A 19,280-nucleotide genomic window follows, 5' to 3' on the forward strand; every position below is an offset into this window, starting at 1 on the left:
ATGTTCACATAGCAGCCATTCCTATAGAATACTCTACTTTTTAAAACTTTTTATATTTATTTCTGTTAATAAATAAATACAACAACAACAAAGCAAACAAAAAGCATGTAAGTTCAAAACTTATTTTTTTAATTTTCTACAGTCCATGTGGCTGTTGACACAGGGTACTTGACTGCTGTACCTGTTTTATTTCAGGCACTGTCTGTGGAAGTATCTAAGTACTGTGAATATAGTCCGAATTGCTTGAGTAGTGAAAGGGATTGTTTAATTGTTTAAAAAGAAAAAAAAATAGGTGGTGGGTAGTGACATAGAATGGAAGAATGAAGTTTATACATGCTGAGGAGGATGCTGTGAGGAAAAGGCAGCAGAAGTTAACTTCTATAACCTCCTTTTCTTACTTCAATAGCAAAGGACAAAAACTACTTAACTTTATAACTATGGCAGTTCAAAAGAACTGCGTGTTTTGTTTTCCATATGAATGTTCTGTCAGTAACTTCTAGATCAAATAAATGCTGTTCTTGGGGCAGGGGGCAGAGGTAAATTGTGGAGAGGTGTTGGCTTTTCCTGAGCAAATTGTCCAACTTTTGATCATACATTTTTTCGGCTAGCAACTCCCAGTGGGAGAAGCAGCTACCAGAAGGCGGTAACAGTGAAGTTTGATTAGAATATACCGAAGAACTGCAGTTTTGCATTTTAGCAAATAAACAGAAGCAGTTCCAGTATTTCATGATGGTCTTGTTGTGTGCAACTAACAGTGAATTCTGTCATTTCCAGACCAGGTTTTTGATGGCATTTGTGCAGCCTCTTTACCCCCTGTAGTTTTCAACAGAAAAGTTGTCTGAAACTTAATGAAGACATGTATTTAATGAAGGAAAGTTATGTGTAACACATATGATGTAGTACTCCTGCTAACAGCCATAAAGGTTTTTGTTACTACAGTTTGCAAATACAGCTCTGCAGTGTTAATAAAGTAAAAACTAACCTTTACTGATCTGCAAGTACATACCCTACAGTTTGAGGGTTAATGTTAAATATTTGAATGCATGGGTATCAGTTTGGTTCCCTGCTTTGTAGAACAGTCCTGTATTTAGAGTGGACTTTTGGTTTAAAGCTAGCTCAATTACAATACCAGCGATTATAATTCCAAAGGGGCCAGTGGTATTGTGTAGATTAAATGCAAGTATTTGACAGTCACTAAAAATTGTAATCTTAATAGGTTTGCTCCATTCTAAAATAGCTAAAAATGAAGCCGTGTTAGTACTATTGCACGTGAGGGTCAAGTCATCTGCCTTGGCGTAGTAAGCACTACAGGTGGTCAGTATCACCACTTCATAAAAATCATAGAATATCCAGAGTTGGAAGGGACCCACGAGGATCACTGAGTCCAACTCTCCAGTTCCTCCAGGTAAACAGGAGCTGGCTGCAACAGAAGTACCTGGTGCATTTCATTTTGGTTGACAGAAGTTGTAGAAATCCTTACAGCTTTGTTGAGGTTATGGGCAGGCTCTTATCCCTGAAGTGCTCAAAAATGATCTTAGCTTCTCTATGTCTAGTTGACCGTGACCTGGGTAGAATACTTACAGACTTGTATCTGTTACTTTACTGAAACCCTTTTTAATAAGGATAGCTTCTAAAACAAGAAAAAAAAAAAAATAAAGTGCTTGTTGCCTACCTTCAAGCTTTCAGGTTAAAGTTGGATTTTCCTTTACAAACATAGTCTTCCTCTATTTTCAAGAGATTAGTTCCTAGTGAGGCTGCAGAAACTTTGGAGATTCTACTTCAATCCAAGAGTGCTACTTAAATGTTTAATTCTTAAGTCTTGCATATAACTTCATAGCAATTCACCTCTTTGAATTCAACTGAATATTTACTTGAATATAATATTGTATATTAAATACGTTTAGAAACATGTAATACACTGTTATATAATTATAATGTGTATTATAGACTAAAGTAAAATGGGATTGGCTTAAACTAGGTCTTTGGCACGTACTGGTTGCAGAAGTTGAAGTACAAACCTCCAAATCAGTGAGTAGCCTGTATGTTTCCTCTGAACCAGCTACTGAAGCTTGGCTTTTTGGTTTGTTGTTACCAAAATCTGCCCAATACACATGTGGAAGTGCATGGCGAACAAAAAAACATCACTTGGCTGTTGTGTTAAACAGTGGTGTGCCCACATTTTGAGTCCTGTGTTTCTCTGCTTTCTGCATTTTAAGAAAGGTGGCATGGATTCAGAGGAGGGAAACTGAAATAACTGAGAATAGAAGAGCTGCCTTACAAGAAGACTTAAAAAAATATATATATAAAAAAAAAAAACACAAGCTAGGTCCCTTCAGTTTAGAGAAGAGAAGGAGTAAATATGATCAAGGTTGTAACATCAAGTGGAGAGTAGTTAAAATGCATGCTGAGCTGTTATTCAGCAAATTCCACAGTACAACAGCTAGGGAGCACTCACTAACGTAGTCCTTGACTGATTTAAAAGAGATGGTAGAAAGCATTTTTCAATCTGAATGTGATGAGTAGTGGAATTTGCTGCTGTAGGAGTTGGTGGAGGCAGGTTGTGCCAGTGCAGTCAGGAGGGAAATGAACAAGGTTTGTGTGCAGTTCTTACATAGCACATAGTGATGGTGTAGGGAACAGTGCCGGACTGTGCGGGCCTCTGGTTTGAGTCGGCGCAGTGGTTTCTGTGGTCTTCAGCTGTCTCCTGTCAGAGGAAAGACATCCTTAGCTGTGTGGCTGCACACACGTCTTCATTTCAACTCAGTATTTCTCATGGTGATTGTTTTTACAGCACACAAATTAAAATTCTCTAAGCCTGTACTGTCTGGTGGCAAGGGGATAATCCTTGCTGCTTAAGCAAAATTTGTCTGATGCCTAAAGAGCTGATGAAACAATTTATGTGGTGTGGTCTAATGTAAAACGCCAAGGGTGATTCTGGGTGTTGGTGTGGCGTACTGGTGAGTTTTGATGTTAAAGAAGCTGGCACGGAAACTTGAATGTGATAATCACACTGTGATCTGATAACGTTCCTGCTATTTTTTTGGCTGTAGCTGAGGTTATTATTGCAATTAGAACAGAGTGCTAAGCAAGGTCAGAAGCTAGTGGTCCTGAGTAAGATTTGAGGGGGGAAAACTACTTTGTGCCACTCTTAAAACATGATAGCATCTTAGGACAGTAGTTGTACCCAAACTTGACATTGAAGATGATATGTGTTTTCTGTTCTAAACTTGGTCTATTCTACAACCTACCTCCCACCCCCTCAAAAACAAACAAACAAAAAACAAACCAAACACAAATACCCTTTAAAAACAAACAAACACAACACAACTGTATTCTGAAACCTCTTGTCTATTATATTAAAAAGCATATTATTGTAAATGTTAAAATGTACTTAATTTGGGGGGAAGTTTACTCCTAATGAAATTACTCAGTTGGGGACACTTGTTAGTCTTTTTACTGTATTATTACAATACCTTTAAAGATGACCAGTGTAAATGCAGTCTGTGTGAGGTTCGCTGAATCTCTATGAATATTTTCAGTTCCTACTAATAACTTTTGAAACACCAGGCAGCCTCAAGTATCCTAATAGCTCAAGGCACTACCTGTTACTCCTTGTTACTTTTGTGGTTGTCTTTATTAGTAGCCATTATATAAAATTGCCATTCTGCATATCATTTTTGTCCCTTTGTGACTGTAATGCATGCCTCAGCCCAGTGTGGGGGTCTTAGTGTGCCTTTCTCACTTGTGATTGAGGAGATTGTTGCTGTTTTGAATGGCAGGGGAAATTTTGGTTAACAGAAATAATCTGTTTATCTTTTAAACACAGACCAACTTTTTTTTTTTTTTAATAATAAATGTTTGCAATTTTCAGTGTATTTGGGTGATTTATTTTTTTTTCTCGTGGAGTCACTTCAAAAATACCGTTTCAGTTTTTGATTGTTGATTGGGATTGTGCTGCCCATGTCATTAGTCGTAGCACTTGTTGGTGAGTAGCCTCTTCCAGCACCCAGCCCAGATATGCTCTTGGCAACTATCTCAAGTGGTCTGGGCCTAATAATCTAACTTTCTTCTTTCTTTTCTGATTCAGGTGGATCAAACGTATGCTTAACTATGTGTCTTAGGTATGTGGCTTGTGGGAAGAGATGGAACTTGATTCTATTGAGACATTTCTTTGTATGCACTGGGCAGCCCTGTTGATGGCAGAGTAGCTTTGAAGGTGACCTGCTCTCCCAGGCTTAGAGTCGCACGGACTTGGAACATGTGGGGGGATTTGTTGGTGATTTCTGATGAATCAGCCTTTCCTGGAGGCTGGAGCTGGGACCTTGGCCATTCGTGGGAAAACTGAATAGTAATCAGACTTGTTGTGCTAGTGTATCAAACAGGTTTTGTTTGTAGCCCTTGGATGCAAAAGTAGTTGGGATTGCATGCAAAACACTTCCAGACTTCTAGCGCTTGAAAGAAATGAAACGAGTCTGCAGGCAATTTGCCCAATAAAGTTTCTTCTTGTAGGGAAAGACAGCTTTTTTTTTTTTTTTTTTTCTTCTTATAGATGTTTGTGTTGAGCTTAGCTCAAGTGGCATTCTTTACCAGCAGGAAGGCTAATCCTTGTCTTCATTTTTTTCAGTTCCCACAGATCTGTTAAGAACTGTACGTGTATAACAGGGTTGCTTGTTCCTGCTTAGAGGGTTGCCATTCTAGTATGCCCACATCTGAAGGAAGTAATAAACTCTGAATGGTATCTTGTAAAGATGGTATTTATTCTCTTTGAACTTTTCTACCTAATTATTGGGGAAAAAAGTTTTCCCCCTTGTTTTTATTTTTTTTTCCTTCTAGCGTATGTTTAAGAACATCATCACAGTATGACAGATATGGCAGATACCAGCTTAAATGCTTATTGTATCAGCTTATATCTGAGCATCCCATGGTTTTTATTCCTTACTATGCAAAGCATATGTAAAACTAATAAGTGTTGCAACTTCTAGTGATTTCAGTATTTGGCTAAGAGTTGCCTTAGCGGTTTCCTGGAATATTTTTTGATGGAAGGCATTACAGAAGTGAAGCTTAACAAGTAATTTCACTTTCTTATAGTTGCTGAGTAATAAAAATCCATGTAATACTCAGTTTTTTTTCTTTTTTTTTTTTTAAAAAAAAAAAAAGGTTTTAATTGGAACACTTAAAGCAGTCAATTACACTGTATCAATGCAGGTTCTCCTGACATGAAGCAGGTCTAAACTCACTAGGCTGGATTCAGCTTAAAGGTCTGAATTTGCTGCTTCGAAACCTTTTTGAGTTTGGGTGGGGAGTCCTGTTCCAGAGACCTGTGCTCTTGCCTGAGTCCCAAGATATTTTCCCGTTGTGGCATTTCCATAGTACTGTTTTCTACAGCTGGAAATTCACCTAGAAAAGGTGAGAAACCCTCTGGCATCTGTAACTTCAGGCTTTGAAATTAAAACCTCAGTAAAGCTCTGAACTGCTTTGATAGTCTATTACAAACAGCATGTGTTGAATTTTTTGGGGGGGATGGGTGGGAAATAGTACTGGGACTAGTAATGATAATAGCAATTATTCTTTTTTATAATAATAATAATAGCAATTATTCTTTTTTAGAATCGCTGACTTCTGTAGTACTTAGAACAGTGGTTGTTTCCATCTCTTGAGGTGGTTCTCAGGAGCAAATGAGTTGCTGAAAATATTCCAGTTAGAACCAAAATGCTCAAAAGCCTATCCAAACTTGCTTAGTTTTTTACTTTAACAAGTTAAAAAGGTAAAAATGCAATTAAAGGTAACAATTTCTTGAGGAATCCAGCTGGATTTCTCTTCAAGTAGATATTTGAACAGATCTTTTATCGTTCCTTCTTTACTGTTTAAAAAAAGGGGGAAGAAGTGAGGGAGAGAAGGGGTAGAAGTGATCTTTTTTGACATTTGGAGAGCAGAGTGGTAGCAAAGGACACAGCAGCACTCTGTGTAGAAAGGAAAAGCTCTAGTCTTTGCTTCTGCAGCTTTTCCAAGACTATGCAGCAAGACAAATGCTCAGCTTTCTTTCCCCCCATTCCCTGTGTTGACCCTTTCCTTGTTCCTCATAAATCAGATTTCAAACTATTAAATTCCAGTGCAGGCTTTTTTGAAGATAATCTCATTCTTGCAGAATTTGTGCTAGAAACTTCATTTAAACTGCAGGATTGTGGAGGAACCTTGGAAGTGCTGGGCAACATAAACAGGTACACTTCTGTGGTTTTTAGCCAGAGATGCAGGTTGTCATGTATGTTTTCCTTCAAGTCATTGTATGAAGAGTGCGATTTCCCCTTTCCTGGGACTGGAACAGTTTCAGTTATAGGAAGAGAATTGAAGAATGTGGGTATTCCTTTACCTTTACTGGGGGGAAAAAAAAAAAGCTGAGACACTTAATCTGTGAAACCTGGTATCATATGGTGCTCTCTTGTAATAGAATTACCCTGTGTGTGGTAACTGTTGTTAACGGTGTGTGTAACAGTTTTCCATGACTGCAGCATTTTATGCAGAGCCTCTATTTTAGGATATTGAGGTAATGCTGGCCCTTTTGGTGGGCTCTGCATCTAATCTGGGTTTCTCCTCTCTTCTCAGCTTCCTATTTTCATAAAGCTTACAGGAAAATGTTAGCTGCAACACTTCTTCCTTTCTGTCGAACTTGAACAAAAAAAATCTTTGGCCTTAAAAATTACTAGCAGATTACAAAGAAATAAAACATTCTTGTGATAGCAGGGCACATGAGCACTGCTTTAAATACCAGATATTACGTGGAATCTGATGGGAACTGGAAGTGCACAGGGCTAAAAGATGAGCAGATTCTCTAAACTATTAAAAAAAAAAAAAAACCCACCTCACAACCAACAAAACAAAAAAACCCACCCTCATTTAAAGAAGCGAGGTGTGCAAGGTAGTAACATGCCTCCATACAGTGAAATGGCACCTGGAAAAACTGCAGGAAACGTGCTTAGGAAAACTACTTTGTACTGGGCTGTTCTGTTAATGTTCTTTTTTCCATCCTTTTGCAGTCTTAAATTGGGCAGTGGATACTTGAAGGTCTTGTAGCACTGCATGAATTCTGTCCTTCCTAATCTTAATAAAAGACATGTTTGACATCCACAGCCATACCAAGCAGTAGTGCTGTGTTCGTGCTCTCACGAGAATTCTGTTCAGCACAGGGTGATGCATTTCTTGTGGCCAAAGGAATTATCTGAAGTCTACAAGTACAATAAGAGAGAACAGGATTTAAGGTGCCATCCGCAAAAACATTTAAAAGAAGAGTTGAGATGAAACGGGAAGACTTCTATCTAGCACTATACTCATGTTTCAGTAATATTAAAGAATTGAATGTTTTGAATTGATCTAATGACCATTATCTTTTTGACACTATTAATAAAGCTTAAGCTAAATCATGCAAAATGTTTACTAGTGATAGTAAAATACTGCATAATCTTTTTTTTTTAATAGAAGATCATTGGATTTTCTACATTTCAGGAGATACTGAATTTAGGTTGCGTGAGCAGCTACTAGGAACAACTTCAACCTTGTAGTCTTTCTCAGACTGGCTTCTGGTAAATGAAAGCCACAACAATGTTACTTAATATAACAGTGGTATACAGCTATTTTTGTGATATGAAATTGACCTCTGTAGTAGCACAAATGTCTGGACAAAAGAGCAATATAAAATTGCATTTTGACAAAAAGATGTTAATGCCTCTTAATATTTTTGCATGTAAAAAACCAAACACATTTTCCTATGAAAAGTACAAAATATTAAACACTCCAATGAGTATTTACAGTTTTTGCATATTAAAAATACGCTTTGCAGCTTCAAAGTAATCATTTGTTTATTGTGAGGACAGTTTCCTTTCTTGATTTTTGTGAAAGAGTGCCATCTACTGAATTGCTTGAATTGTATCTTAGTTTTGCGTTTGTGGTGGTAATACTGAGCTAGCCTGCCATAAAACTGTCACATCTGCTTTGATAGCACTGAAATGCAAATGTGATGTGCAAAATTAGAAATTATGCTAATGTTGGAATTGTAATACTCTCTGGTCTGTTTCTGGGACAAAAGATTTAAAGGGTTAATGAGGTAGAAGTGAAACTGGGCCACAGCAGGCTGGACTAGCTGCTGCTCAGTTTGGAGGAAGGGAACTGAAGAATGTCCTTAGATATGAATGAGGTGGAGATGAAATTATAACAGTGTCTTCTGCCATGAATATCTTGTGTTTTGTGACTGAAAAATAACTGAATACGATTTGTTTGGCAGGCAAGTGTTAGGGGAAGTATTTTTGCATCATTCTGTCTTCCCCAAAATAGGGGATGAGACATGTTTCTGGACCTAACAGTTGCTTTACTGTCAGAAATTGGCATTAATTGACAGTAATTGATTGGGCAGGGATTGGCTATGTTCTTCGATAACATTAAGTTATTGTTATAAGGTAATATATGTGGTTCTTTATGCTTTTGTAAGTTAAACTAAATAGGTACATAAAATTCACTTAACATCTAGTTCAGCACATTGTATTTGTTAATGCTGTTTTTGGCAATGTCTGTATGGAATATTTGGACACAGGGAAGAGAGCTAAGCATAAAATGGCCATGCCTTCAGTCATGGCCAAGAAGCTATGAACATAAGAAGAAAAAGCCTGGTTAATTATTAATATTGTGACATAGCATATGCTACCAAAAGGATGGATGAGATAGGATATTTGTAATTAAAATTAAACAGTTTTTAAATGGATGACAGATGAGGAGCATGTAACAGAATAAAAAGATTTGCTTCTGAATTTTGATAAAGGTCTTTCAAAGTATGTAATGATTTGCTAGTTTTATTCTTCCGTATATAGACTTTCCAAAAAAAACTTGAGTGAGTTAGCAGTTACAACCCGTTTCAGTACATCTTGTGTAGTCAAACGAACCATTATGCAAATATATTTGTAGCAATTTCCTTCTCTCTCCCCTTGTGTTCTGCCATTCTCCTTCCCTCCCATCCCATTTATGCCAGATAAATCTCCTTTTCTTTTTGCATTGTTAGTGCTGAAATACAGCTTTTAGGCTCAAGTAGTAGGACCTGGATGAGATTCTCAGAAAACAAAATGAGTAAAATCAAGGAAAGCCAATAGCCTTGTTGGGTTTTTGAAAAAATTGTTTAATCTAAATTGATGATTTTGCCCCTTGAATTAATGACATGCAGTGTTATCTGTGAATTACATGTATATAAGATTGTTTTTAATGACAATTCCTTTTTTAAAAAGTTGGGTTTTTATCCTGTCAGTACTACCTAGTTTACATCTTATTCTCAAGAAAGATTTCCTCTTACTGGCAGGCATGAGAAAATTCTACCAAATACAGCCCTTACTGGTACTTTTCAAAGCTGTTTAGGAAATGCTGTATTTTTGCCTGTTTATGTAAGTAGCTTTGAAGTTTAAGTATTTTGACTCTTAGCTATTCTTTGCTAGAAAAAAAATCTGATATAAGTGCTCAATATCCACCATGGATCGGTTTCTGTGCAGGCTAGTTCAATAATTGACATAGAATTTTGACATAACTCAAGCTAAGGAAAAAAAAAAATGTTTTAAATTTGCTACAACTGCCTGCCTATTTTCACCCTGTCCATCTAAGACTTCTTTTTGTTTTAAAGATGCCATTGAATCATTTGGCTTCTGATATTTAAAGGAGCTGAGGCTGTTTTATGAACAAGGTGAATGCTTAGTGATGATGATCTGCATTTATGGAGCAACCGATGTTATCGGTGACTGATTTGGAAGATGAGAAATCCTCATTCCAGGGGCTTGCCTCGTCACCAGTTCAGTGGAATTTCTGCAGCTGCAGGAGCAAACAGCAGTAGTTCAGCCAATATGGCATTTGAAATAACAAGATTAAGATCTAAAGCTGTTTGAATACCACACGTGTTCACAGAATCAGAATGGCTGGGGTTGAGGGGGCCTCTGGAGGTCATCTGGTCCAGCTCCCCCTGCTCTAGCAGGGCCATCTGGAGCAGATTGCCCAGGGTGCTGTCACTCTTTCTCTCCAGCAGTAACTGGACAAAGGATATTGTTTTTTTGTTTGTGTGTTTTTTATTTGGTTGGTTTCCACCCTCTGTGACACTGAACTCAGTGCATCTCAAATACTTTCTTGGACAAACATAATCCATCTGAATGTGGCTTCTTAGCCTTCAATGTCCATATTTAAAAAACAAAAACACAAAAAAAAATCAGCACTCAGCACAGTTGCTCTCAAAAATACCTGAACTTTGTACAATGCTAAGGTTCCTTGGAAATGAGAAAAACATAATGGTTTAATTTTGGTGTGTAAGTGGTCTCTTTGGAGACCATAAGTGGAAGGAACTTTCCTTCCTGGGTGTTTGTGTTTATTTTGAGTGTTAGTTCTGTGTTTTGTTTTGGTTGTTTGTTTTTTTTTCTCCTTTCTCTCAAGGAAGGGAAGACCTTTGGAAGGTTAGCAAAAAGTTTTCCCAGCACTGAGATCCTAGTCTCTTCTACCATGAGGTGCCTTGCATTTACTTTCATCTTTATGACTAATAGAAACTAAATGTAGATTTTTTCGTTGCCTAGAAGTTATTTTTTTACTGTCTAGGGACGCCTGAGTTGGTTTCCAAATACAATATATTATGTTGACGTTTTTTTCTGTCTGAGTAACTAGGCCAAATTGTATCAGCTAATTCAGCAAGTGCTATATTTGATGCACAGGCATTACAGCCAGTGTCTTCTGACTGTCTGTATCTGGCATCTTCCTTTTCCTTATCCTGTTTCCTTAAGGTCAGTTTTCCTGCCTTCTCCACTTCTTAGCCAGCAGAAGGAGAATGCATTGCAACAGTCCAGCTGGAATTCCCATAGTCAGCTGTTAATGGTAATTTGATAATATTCCCACCTGGCAACCTTTAATCTCAGTTTTGAAGCTAATTGTACTTTGTGTGGAAATGCAGATGACAGCATCATGGTCATTGTAGCAAAGCAGTAAACTGTTCAACGTGCATAGAGGGTGGTGGCTGTGAGGTGTGGCTGCTATTTTCAGGAAGAAATAGTTGGAGTTAGTGGAGCCTGCATTGTGTGGACACTTGTCCTGGCTTCTCTTCGCCCTGTTGCTTTTTCTCAGTATTGCTTGTGGTTGCAGCTCCTGTCCTTGAAACTTCTGGTTTGTACTGAGGAAATGTGTGGGAGGGTGTGGAGGCGAGGGGCCCTCATTGTCACCGGGGGAGAACTTGGGGAGAGCTGGTGCTTGGCTGCACCTGGAGGAGAGGAGAGAGGAAAAAGGGTCCATAGATGTCAGTTCAGCTTCTCTTTAGTGTTGAAAGAGTGCTAGTATGTTGCCTATTTTTGTGCTTTTGTAAGTCATGCATCTGATGCAACCATTCCTTGCTTTTTGGAAGTCAGTGATATAAGCTTTATGCTTTAAGGCTGAAGAAAATGAGACCTGCCTATTAACAAAAGCTTGCTTCTTTAGATTAGCAGTTATCCCTTGTGGTACCTTTGACATGTTATGAAGTTTTCTCTTGGTTGTGTATCTTCTGCATTATTAAAATAAAAATACCTCTTATTTTCAGTGGAGATGGTTTTATTTCAAGGCACTTTTCTTTATTCCACAGTTGGTTGTAGTTACTGTTAGCGTGATAGACTTTGGGGGGAACTGCAAAGAAAAAAGCCTAACGACTACTGCAAAAAACGCAGGCTTGGAGTTAGTTTGTTAGTACCCCTCAGTAATGGAAGGATTAGATAAAACTCAAGAGGGGTCTGAATGGCACCAAATTCATCCAGAGGGATGTAGATGGTCGCAGGAAAGGAGAAATCTCGTCAGTCTTCACAGTAAGTCTGCAAATTGGACTAAGACTACCATTTTGCTAAATGAAAAAAGTCTGAGAAGTCTTACAGCTTTCTTTTGGAGCTGTACCTGACCTTAAATTTATAACAGACCTCTGCCTTTCATAAGTACATCTTTATTATAGATTAATTTATTCATAATGTTGCACCATCTGCACCTTCCCTAAGCGCACTCATTGAGCAAGGTGAGCATAGCTCTTGCTGGATCAGTACTTAAGGTAGGGGTCGGAAAAGTCAGAGCTGGAGAATTTAAGGGACCTGATTTTTAAAACGAAGAAAAACATTAAGTCTTTATGTGCAAGAAGTGCTGTAATTCTGGATAAAATAGTTCTAACAATTCTAGGTATGTAAGAGCGAGCTGTTTCATTTAGAGATGTGGCTGTTTGTTTTCATCTTTCAGTTGCATTTTAAGCTGTAGCAATGTTTACATAAATAATAAAAGCCCTTGTTTGTTTGTTTGCCTGATGTTGTCACTTCCATATAGGAAAGTGGATGTGAAATGTTACTGAATGATATTTTATGCTTTTGCAGGCATAAATAGTGAAATGTGCTAAAGAATAAAGACCTGCTTAGCTGAGCGGTGTAAACACATCAAGATGCTATGCAGACCTAAGGTTTTAGAAAGAAATTCTATAATTCTGTTTTTCTTGAAAAATGGTGACATGCTACCAATATTAAGCTTGACGTGAAATCTAAAATTCTCCCCAAAATGTTATGTGACTTAATTTTATCCTGTTCATGGGTATTAAATGGACATGAAAGGTCAAATATAGTTTTGTAGACAGTATTGACTGTGGTACTTCCCAACTTCTGGCATAACTCTTTTGCTGACTAGCTGTGTGTATTGATAGAAGCTGTTCTTGGAAACCTCCAAGAAAAGCTGCTCTTGGAAACCTTTCTGTGGGGGACTGTATAGTAAACATGCAGGTATAATCTGTGTTGCTGCAGAGCTATATGCTACAGACTGGTGTATTAAAGAATATTGTAAGCTACCTTAATGTTTTGTATATAATTCAGATCAGTAGTATGTATCTTCCTCTACTAGGAGATCTATTTTTCCACCAAAATTGTTTGATGTTTAAATATTGTGTTACAGCTACAACTTTAAAAAGTACCTGGTAATGAATTTTAAAAGCTGTTAGGTCTGTATTTGTCTTGAAAATCCCAGACTACCATAACAGTGGCAAATCTGATACAGGAATGTGGTCTATATCTTGTGCTAACCTATCAAAACTTTATTGCAATCTATGAATGTGAAGGTGGGGATAGTTTGAAAGGTATCTTATATTATAAATGTAGTTTTGTATTTGTAACGGACTTATGCTAGGAGGATTGAGTTGATATAGCTACAGGTTTTACAACTGTCTCCAGTGTCAGATGGGTCAATCACAAGTGAAGAAACACCCTGATATCCCCTAGGCTTACTTAGAGTAAGTTGAATTAAAACCAAACCATAATAAGTAAATGGACTGCTCTTCTGAGCAGTCTTTCATATGTATTCTGGAATTAGTTTTCGTTCTCAGAACATTACTGCAAAGGGCAGCTGTGCACTGAGTTGTTCCTGTACAGATACGCTCCAAATACTTTTTTAAAACACAATATTTTCCAGCATTAACACAAACTAGAAACTGAAATGATTTGGTTTTGCTTGGATTAAAAACAAATTGCAAGTTTAGCTCTGAAAAATGTTAGGCAAAAATATCTTTTGGAACTCTTGCTACAAATCAAAGTAAAGTTGGTGTCCTTATGTAATATTATATTTGTTCACACAAATATAATGATAATGTGATAATGTGCTTTTCTAAGGTATGATATGTGCTTCTAGCAGTTAGGAAAATAAACACTGACGTTAGGACATGAGTACCTTATCTCTTCCTTCTCTCAGCCATGGCTTTTGTCTTTTGCTTGCTTTTTAATAAAACATGCACTGGAGGCAAATGCTAGTGTTTGCCAGGGTTACCTTCTTCCTGGCATTTAGGAGTACAGAAGCAATAATCACAGCTACAGCTGAGAATCTCTTAATCAAACTTACTTGCTCATATTTGGAATTACGGATAAAACAGGAACAGTAGGAAGAAATGTGTGGAAGTGAAGGAGGAAGGATTGGTATTTGATTAAAAAACAAAAAACAAACAAACAAACAAAAAACAAAAAATAAAAAAAAAACTGCTCTGAGCAGACTATTTCCTCCTGAGCAACCTTAGCTCTTTGGCAGAGAATTTTTCCTGTCTACAGCATGAAAATGCTTTGCCTGTCTTGTCATTATCCATTATAATCTTTGCCTGTTTCAAGGACTACTACGTGGTAGACGGCCACTGCTTAGTACAGTGAGCTCTCTTGCCTTAAGCATTCATACGCAGCAGCAGTAGAGGAATTGCACCAACTGCACTCCCTGGAATACTGTGTGTTTTGTGTGGTTGGTTGAGAAATGCTTAACATGGAAAGTACTTTAACAGCCATGTGTTTTTACAGACATTTGGATAACGCCCTCGTTACTATGCTTTAACTTTTGGTTAGTGCTGAAGTGGTTGGGCAGTTGGACAAGATGATCCCTGAAGGTCCTTTCCAGCCGAACTATTGTTCTCCAGTCAGTATTTAAGTGACATGCTTTTTCAACTCAGAATACCCTACAAAACTGGGAGGCTTTGCATTGCTTTAGAAAAGAAGATTAATGCTGGTTAGTAGAATGATAGTAATTTGAGATGAGAAGAACAAATTTAGCAACCAGGTGAAAAAGTGAAGGATAGGTACATAATCCTTGGTTAGAGGAACTAAATGGGCTGGCTGCAAGGACTGTTTGCACTTAGGTTTTTGATAAACATAAGCAGGATAAAAGAGGTCAAACTCTGTTTCCAGATCTGTTAATGAGGCTTCCACTAACTTGTAAAAAATGGAAACTTCTCCGTAAGATTAAAATTTACATAAATTTACTCCTAAAGCTGCAGATGTACCGATTTCTGGAGAGGGAACTGGTTGAGATGTCCTGCAAAATGCTGAAGGATTGTTGGTCAAAAGTTCAAGTATTCTTAATCTTGAAATTTCTGTTCACTAGTTATAATAGTGATCCTAGAAGTACTTGCAGCCGAAAGTGCTTGAAGCCAACATTTTTAGGATAGAGCTTGAGAAGGTTGGAGTAACTTGAAGAAGCCATGGGTTTCTCTGGGTCATACTCTTTGTTTTGAGGCAAGGTAGCTATAAAGGCTCAATTCCTTCACCACCCACAATTTATTTGGAACAAATGTTACATATTTAAGTTGGAAGCTGATGTTCAGTGGAGGTGTTTGGGAAGTCTTTTTTTGTTAGAAAAGTGTGTCAGTGCAGATAAATAATTGACAAGTCATAAAATTCAGTTCCTGCAAATATCTGAATTCCACTGTCAGAAATGGCTCTGTGTATACGAGAAATTGTCAATTTAAGTGAATGCAGAAACATGAGTGAGACAGAAGTAAACCAACTAATTGAATCTGAAATTTTTTTTTTTTTTTTTTTTTTTTTTTGCCTGGCAATTCGTAAAAGCACTGCTGCTACATTAGAAGTATTCTGAGTTTGTAAAAGAAGGTATCTGGGGGGGAGGGGAACATGGATTTTAAGCTTTTTATTTATATTTTTAAAGAGCTATGAAATGGTAGTGTAATATGGAACTGGCTGATGACTTCTTTGTACAGGAAACATACTGATAAGAATGTAAAATACAAGCGGGGAAAAAACAGGTGAAGCAAGCTGGCTCTTTAAGCCCTTCCACTCCAGAACAAAATTAAATTACTAATTCTGTTCAGGGAAGAAAGCTGGAATTAAGGTTGGATTATTCAACATCTGTTTAGTATATCTCTTATCACTTGGCTGGATGTTATGCGGATTCATTAAGCTAAGAGAAGAAAGTGGTTGAAGTAGAAAAGGTAAAACACTGAGGTGTGTTGAAGCAGCCTTGTTCCTACTGTAGTTCTGCTTGTGTTATATCTCGTTCAGAAGCTGAGTGGGAGATGTTTGTTCGAGTTTTAATTTGCATGAAACTTAGTAGTTACTAAGCCTTTCCACTTTCACTGGTGTGAATGTATATTTTATTATATATATATACACACACACACACACACAAATATATATATATATATATATATATATATATATATATATATATATATATTTGTGGGGTGTGGGTGGTGCATTATAAATTATTGTGGTGGTTTTACCCTGCTGCACAGCTCAGCTCCACCACAGCCATTCTCTCAATCCTGCTCTTCAAAGGAAAAAGCAGAGAAAACGCGATGGAAAGGGCTCAAAGGTTGAGATAAGGACAGGGAGATCACTCAACAATTACCATCATGGACAAAACAGACTCAGCGTAGGGAGATTAATATAATTTATTGCCTATCACTAGTAGACTAGAATACTGAGAAACTAAAAGCAAACTAAAAACGCCTTCCCCCCCATCCACCCTCTTCTGCCTCCTCCTTTGAGAGGCACAGAGGAACACGGAATGGAGCTTGCAGTCAGTCCCTGACGCCTCGTCTCCGCCGCGGTCCCTCACGCGGTCTCCTCACGGGTCTCCTCCGCCGCGGTCTCCTCACGGTCCCTCCCTGCCCCTGCTCCGTGTTGGTCCCTCCCATGGGATGCCGTCCTTCCCGAACTGAGCCTGCGGGGGCTGCCCACAGGCAGCAGCTCTCCAAGCACTGCTCCCACACGGCTTCATACCACGGGGTCCATCCCCCAGGAGCAAACTGCTCCAGCACGGGTCCCCCACGGGCGGCAGCTCCCCCCAGACCCCTTGCTCCATGGGGCAGCTGCCGGATTCTTCTCACAGAGGCCACCCGTGCAGTCCCCCTGTTACCAAGCCCTTGCCATGTAAACCCAATGCAATTATATATATAATGATATATGCAGTACATACTTTTTTAAAGGGTATATATATCCAATTTTGTTGTGATCGACAATTTCTTAGTAAACAGAAAGCTTGAAAAATGGGTGAGAATTGTAATGTTTTATTAATTTCTACTGTGTACTGAGAGAACAAATGGTACATTTTTTCCCTGATTTGGATATGTCTTTGAAATGGTTTCCATTCTTCCCAAGATGCCTGTTTAAAACAGGAGGTGTTCAGCTCTTTGGCAAATCATTCTCCGTGAACCCTGTTTGTACTGTAATGATGGTATACTGACTGTTTCACGTAATTCATTTAGACTTGTGTTATTTCTGTTCCCTCTCCTAGAGGTTGGAGAATTTCCTTAATTTCATGACGGAAGAAAGAGGATAACCAAACTGGAAATACAGAGTCTTTGCAACTAATAAATTAATCTAGTTTGGAGATAAGGAAGAATCTATGTTGTTACCTCTTCAATTTAGTATTCATTATAAAAGTAGAGGACTGATTTATGTGTAGGAGTGAAAATGAGCACACTTTTGTTATCTCATAGTTGGTATGAATCCAGGAAATCTTGATACAGGGATCCTGGAAATTTACATTTATACATAATTTAGCATTGACTCCTCCATATTTTGGCTACTGATCTTTTTATCTCTGTCATAGCACATTTTCTTTTAATATGCCTTGCATTATTCAGTTCTTCTTTCATCTGTAAGTAGCATCTAAAAATTAGAGAAAGCTCCTTTAGCACTTTAAAAAAATGCATCATTTGATTGTGATGTTTATTTAAATTAACTTTATTTTATACTAGTCCTGATATTTAACACTACTAAAATAACTGCTTCATCATCCTCCGTTGTGTTCTTATTGACAAGGGATCCTTTAAATAAATATGGTAAGTTTAGCAGTTATACATAATTTTCTTACTTCATGGGGATAAATAAAATGGGCCTTTAAACTGTTGTTACTCTGTTTGATTTTTTTTGGTGATCATTAAGGTGGTTAAATATTTTGAGTGCACTAGCTAGAAGCAGGATGTTAGCCTGTTTGAACATGATATTAGTGATGTTGATAACGTTTTTCTTTTTCCTACATTGCATACCACAATTATTCCTTAACAGTACCAATTTCAGCTTTGGTCGGCCAGGAGTGGAATGTTACTGCCAGCATGACAGTGGAGCTGCAGTAATCCAGCTTCAGTTTCTGATTAACGAGGTTAGTAAAATGATGTTTATATTCCATAATTTTGAGAAGATACAAAGTATGTTTTCTCCAACTTCTCATTAAGCAAACATCAAAATACAAATACTATTCACACTTAAAATCATTTTTGTTAAACACTGATAACAATTAAAGTACCTTTATTTAATCACGTAAATTACTGGACTAACTGCTGAAACTGGCTGGCTGTCTCTGGAGTGCTCCTGCTATAGCAAGAACTGTTTTGCTAGGAATATTTACTCATGTCATTGAATGTTGCATGTTATCCCTTACAGTAGTAAAGTATGCTTTTAATAGTGCCAACAGTTTGAGTGTGTTGTTAATTTTATTTTGATAGCTACTGTTTTAGATGGGCAAAGATCCCTAATCTGATCCCTTAGTAATTTTGGATGTGTTTTTTCTAGAAATATTGCAGCTGAGACCCGACAGTGATGCCGTTCTCAAACTAGCTATGGCCAGATTTATAAAGGGATTTCTAGCTCAGAGGAATGCTGAAATTAAGTATTGCTAACTATGTTGGGGCATAGACACTAGCCACTGAGTTCATTGCTTAATTTGTCTGCAAATTGTGTGCGTGAGGGAACTGATGTGCTCACACCAGCAAAAGCTGTTTCTTCCCCACTACCCTCCATATAGCACTGAACTAAATGTGTGCGAGCTCAGTGTCATGATCAAATCAGTTACTTTGTTACTACTGTTTCAAACTATCTGCTCTATGATGTTGACATGCATGTTTGTAAATATTTTTTTAATACTGGTAACAAATACTACATGCTTCCTCCATGATGTTGTTAATACTAGGCTTCTAGAAATAAAGTTTTATTCAACATATTTCTAATAGGGAGCTCTTGTGAGTGCCTTGGCTGATGATACCTTACACCTGTGGAACTTACGTCAGAAGAGACCTGCTATACTTCATTCGCTCAAGTTTAACCGAGAACGGTAGGAATTGGATTATTTTTGTTTTGCACATTACCATCACACAGTGTAAATAGGAGATTGGATTTATTAATGTACAACTAATAAATGGCTGAAAATTGAAACTGGATTTACTCTGGGATTGACTTGCAGGTTGTTAGGGTCCAAATTGCTTATAAGTAGACACACCAAATGTCTTCTAAACTGAGATGACTTCTCTATTATTGTGAATATTGCTTTGCTGAACAACAATATTCCTGTCTTTATAAAGTGGAGGGAAGGAAGCCTTTTAGTTTGTCTCCAAAGGAATTTTTGGAACAAAAGTGTATGTGCTTACAAGGCAACAGGAAAACTAGATCCGTTTTTGAAGGCTTACTGAGATATATTTCTATCTTATTTTCTTCAAGTTTTTTTGGAAGTAGTTTTGCTCTTGCCAGATTAGG

General features: G+C 37.7%; 1 protein-coding gene across 7 annotated transcripts in view; it reads left to right on the forward strand.

The window, feature by feature from the left end:
* STXBP5 (syntaxin binding protein 5) overlaps nt 1-19,280 on the forward strand; it is a 114,497-nt gene that overhangs the window by 13,485 nt on the left and 81,732 nt on the right. For all 7 annotated transcript variants that reach the window (XM_035320372.1, XM_035320375.1, XM_035320373.1 and 4 more), the window contains exons 3-4: nt 17,832-17,913; nt 18,761-18,861. In XM_035320372.1, the coding sequence (XP_035176263.1) occupies nt 17,832-17,913; nt 18,761-18,861 (183 nt within the window). The remainder of the gene's footprint in view (nt 1-17,831; nt 17,914-18,760; nt 18,862-19,280) is intronic.

This window comes from Oxyura jamaicensis, chromosome 3 (assembly GCF_011077185.1).
Source record: "Oxyura jamaicensis isolate SHBP4307 breed ruddy duck chromosome 3, BPBGC_Ojam_1.0, whole genome shotgun sequence".
In the NCBI taxonomy this organism is placed as follows: domain Eukaryota; kingdom Metazoa; phylum Chordata; class Aves; order Anseriformes; family Anatidae; genus Oxyura; species Oxyura jamaicensis.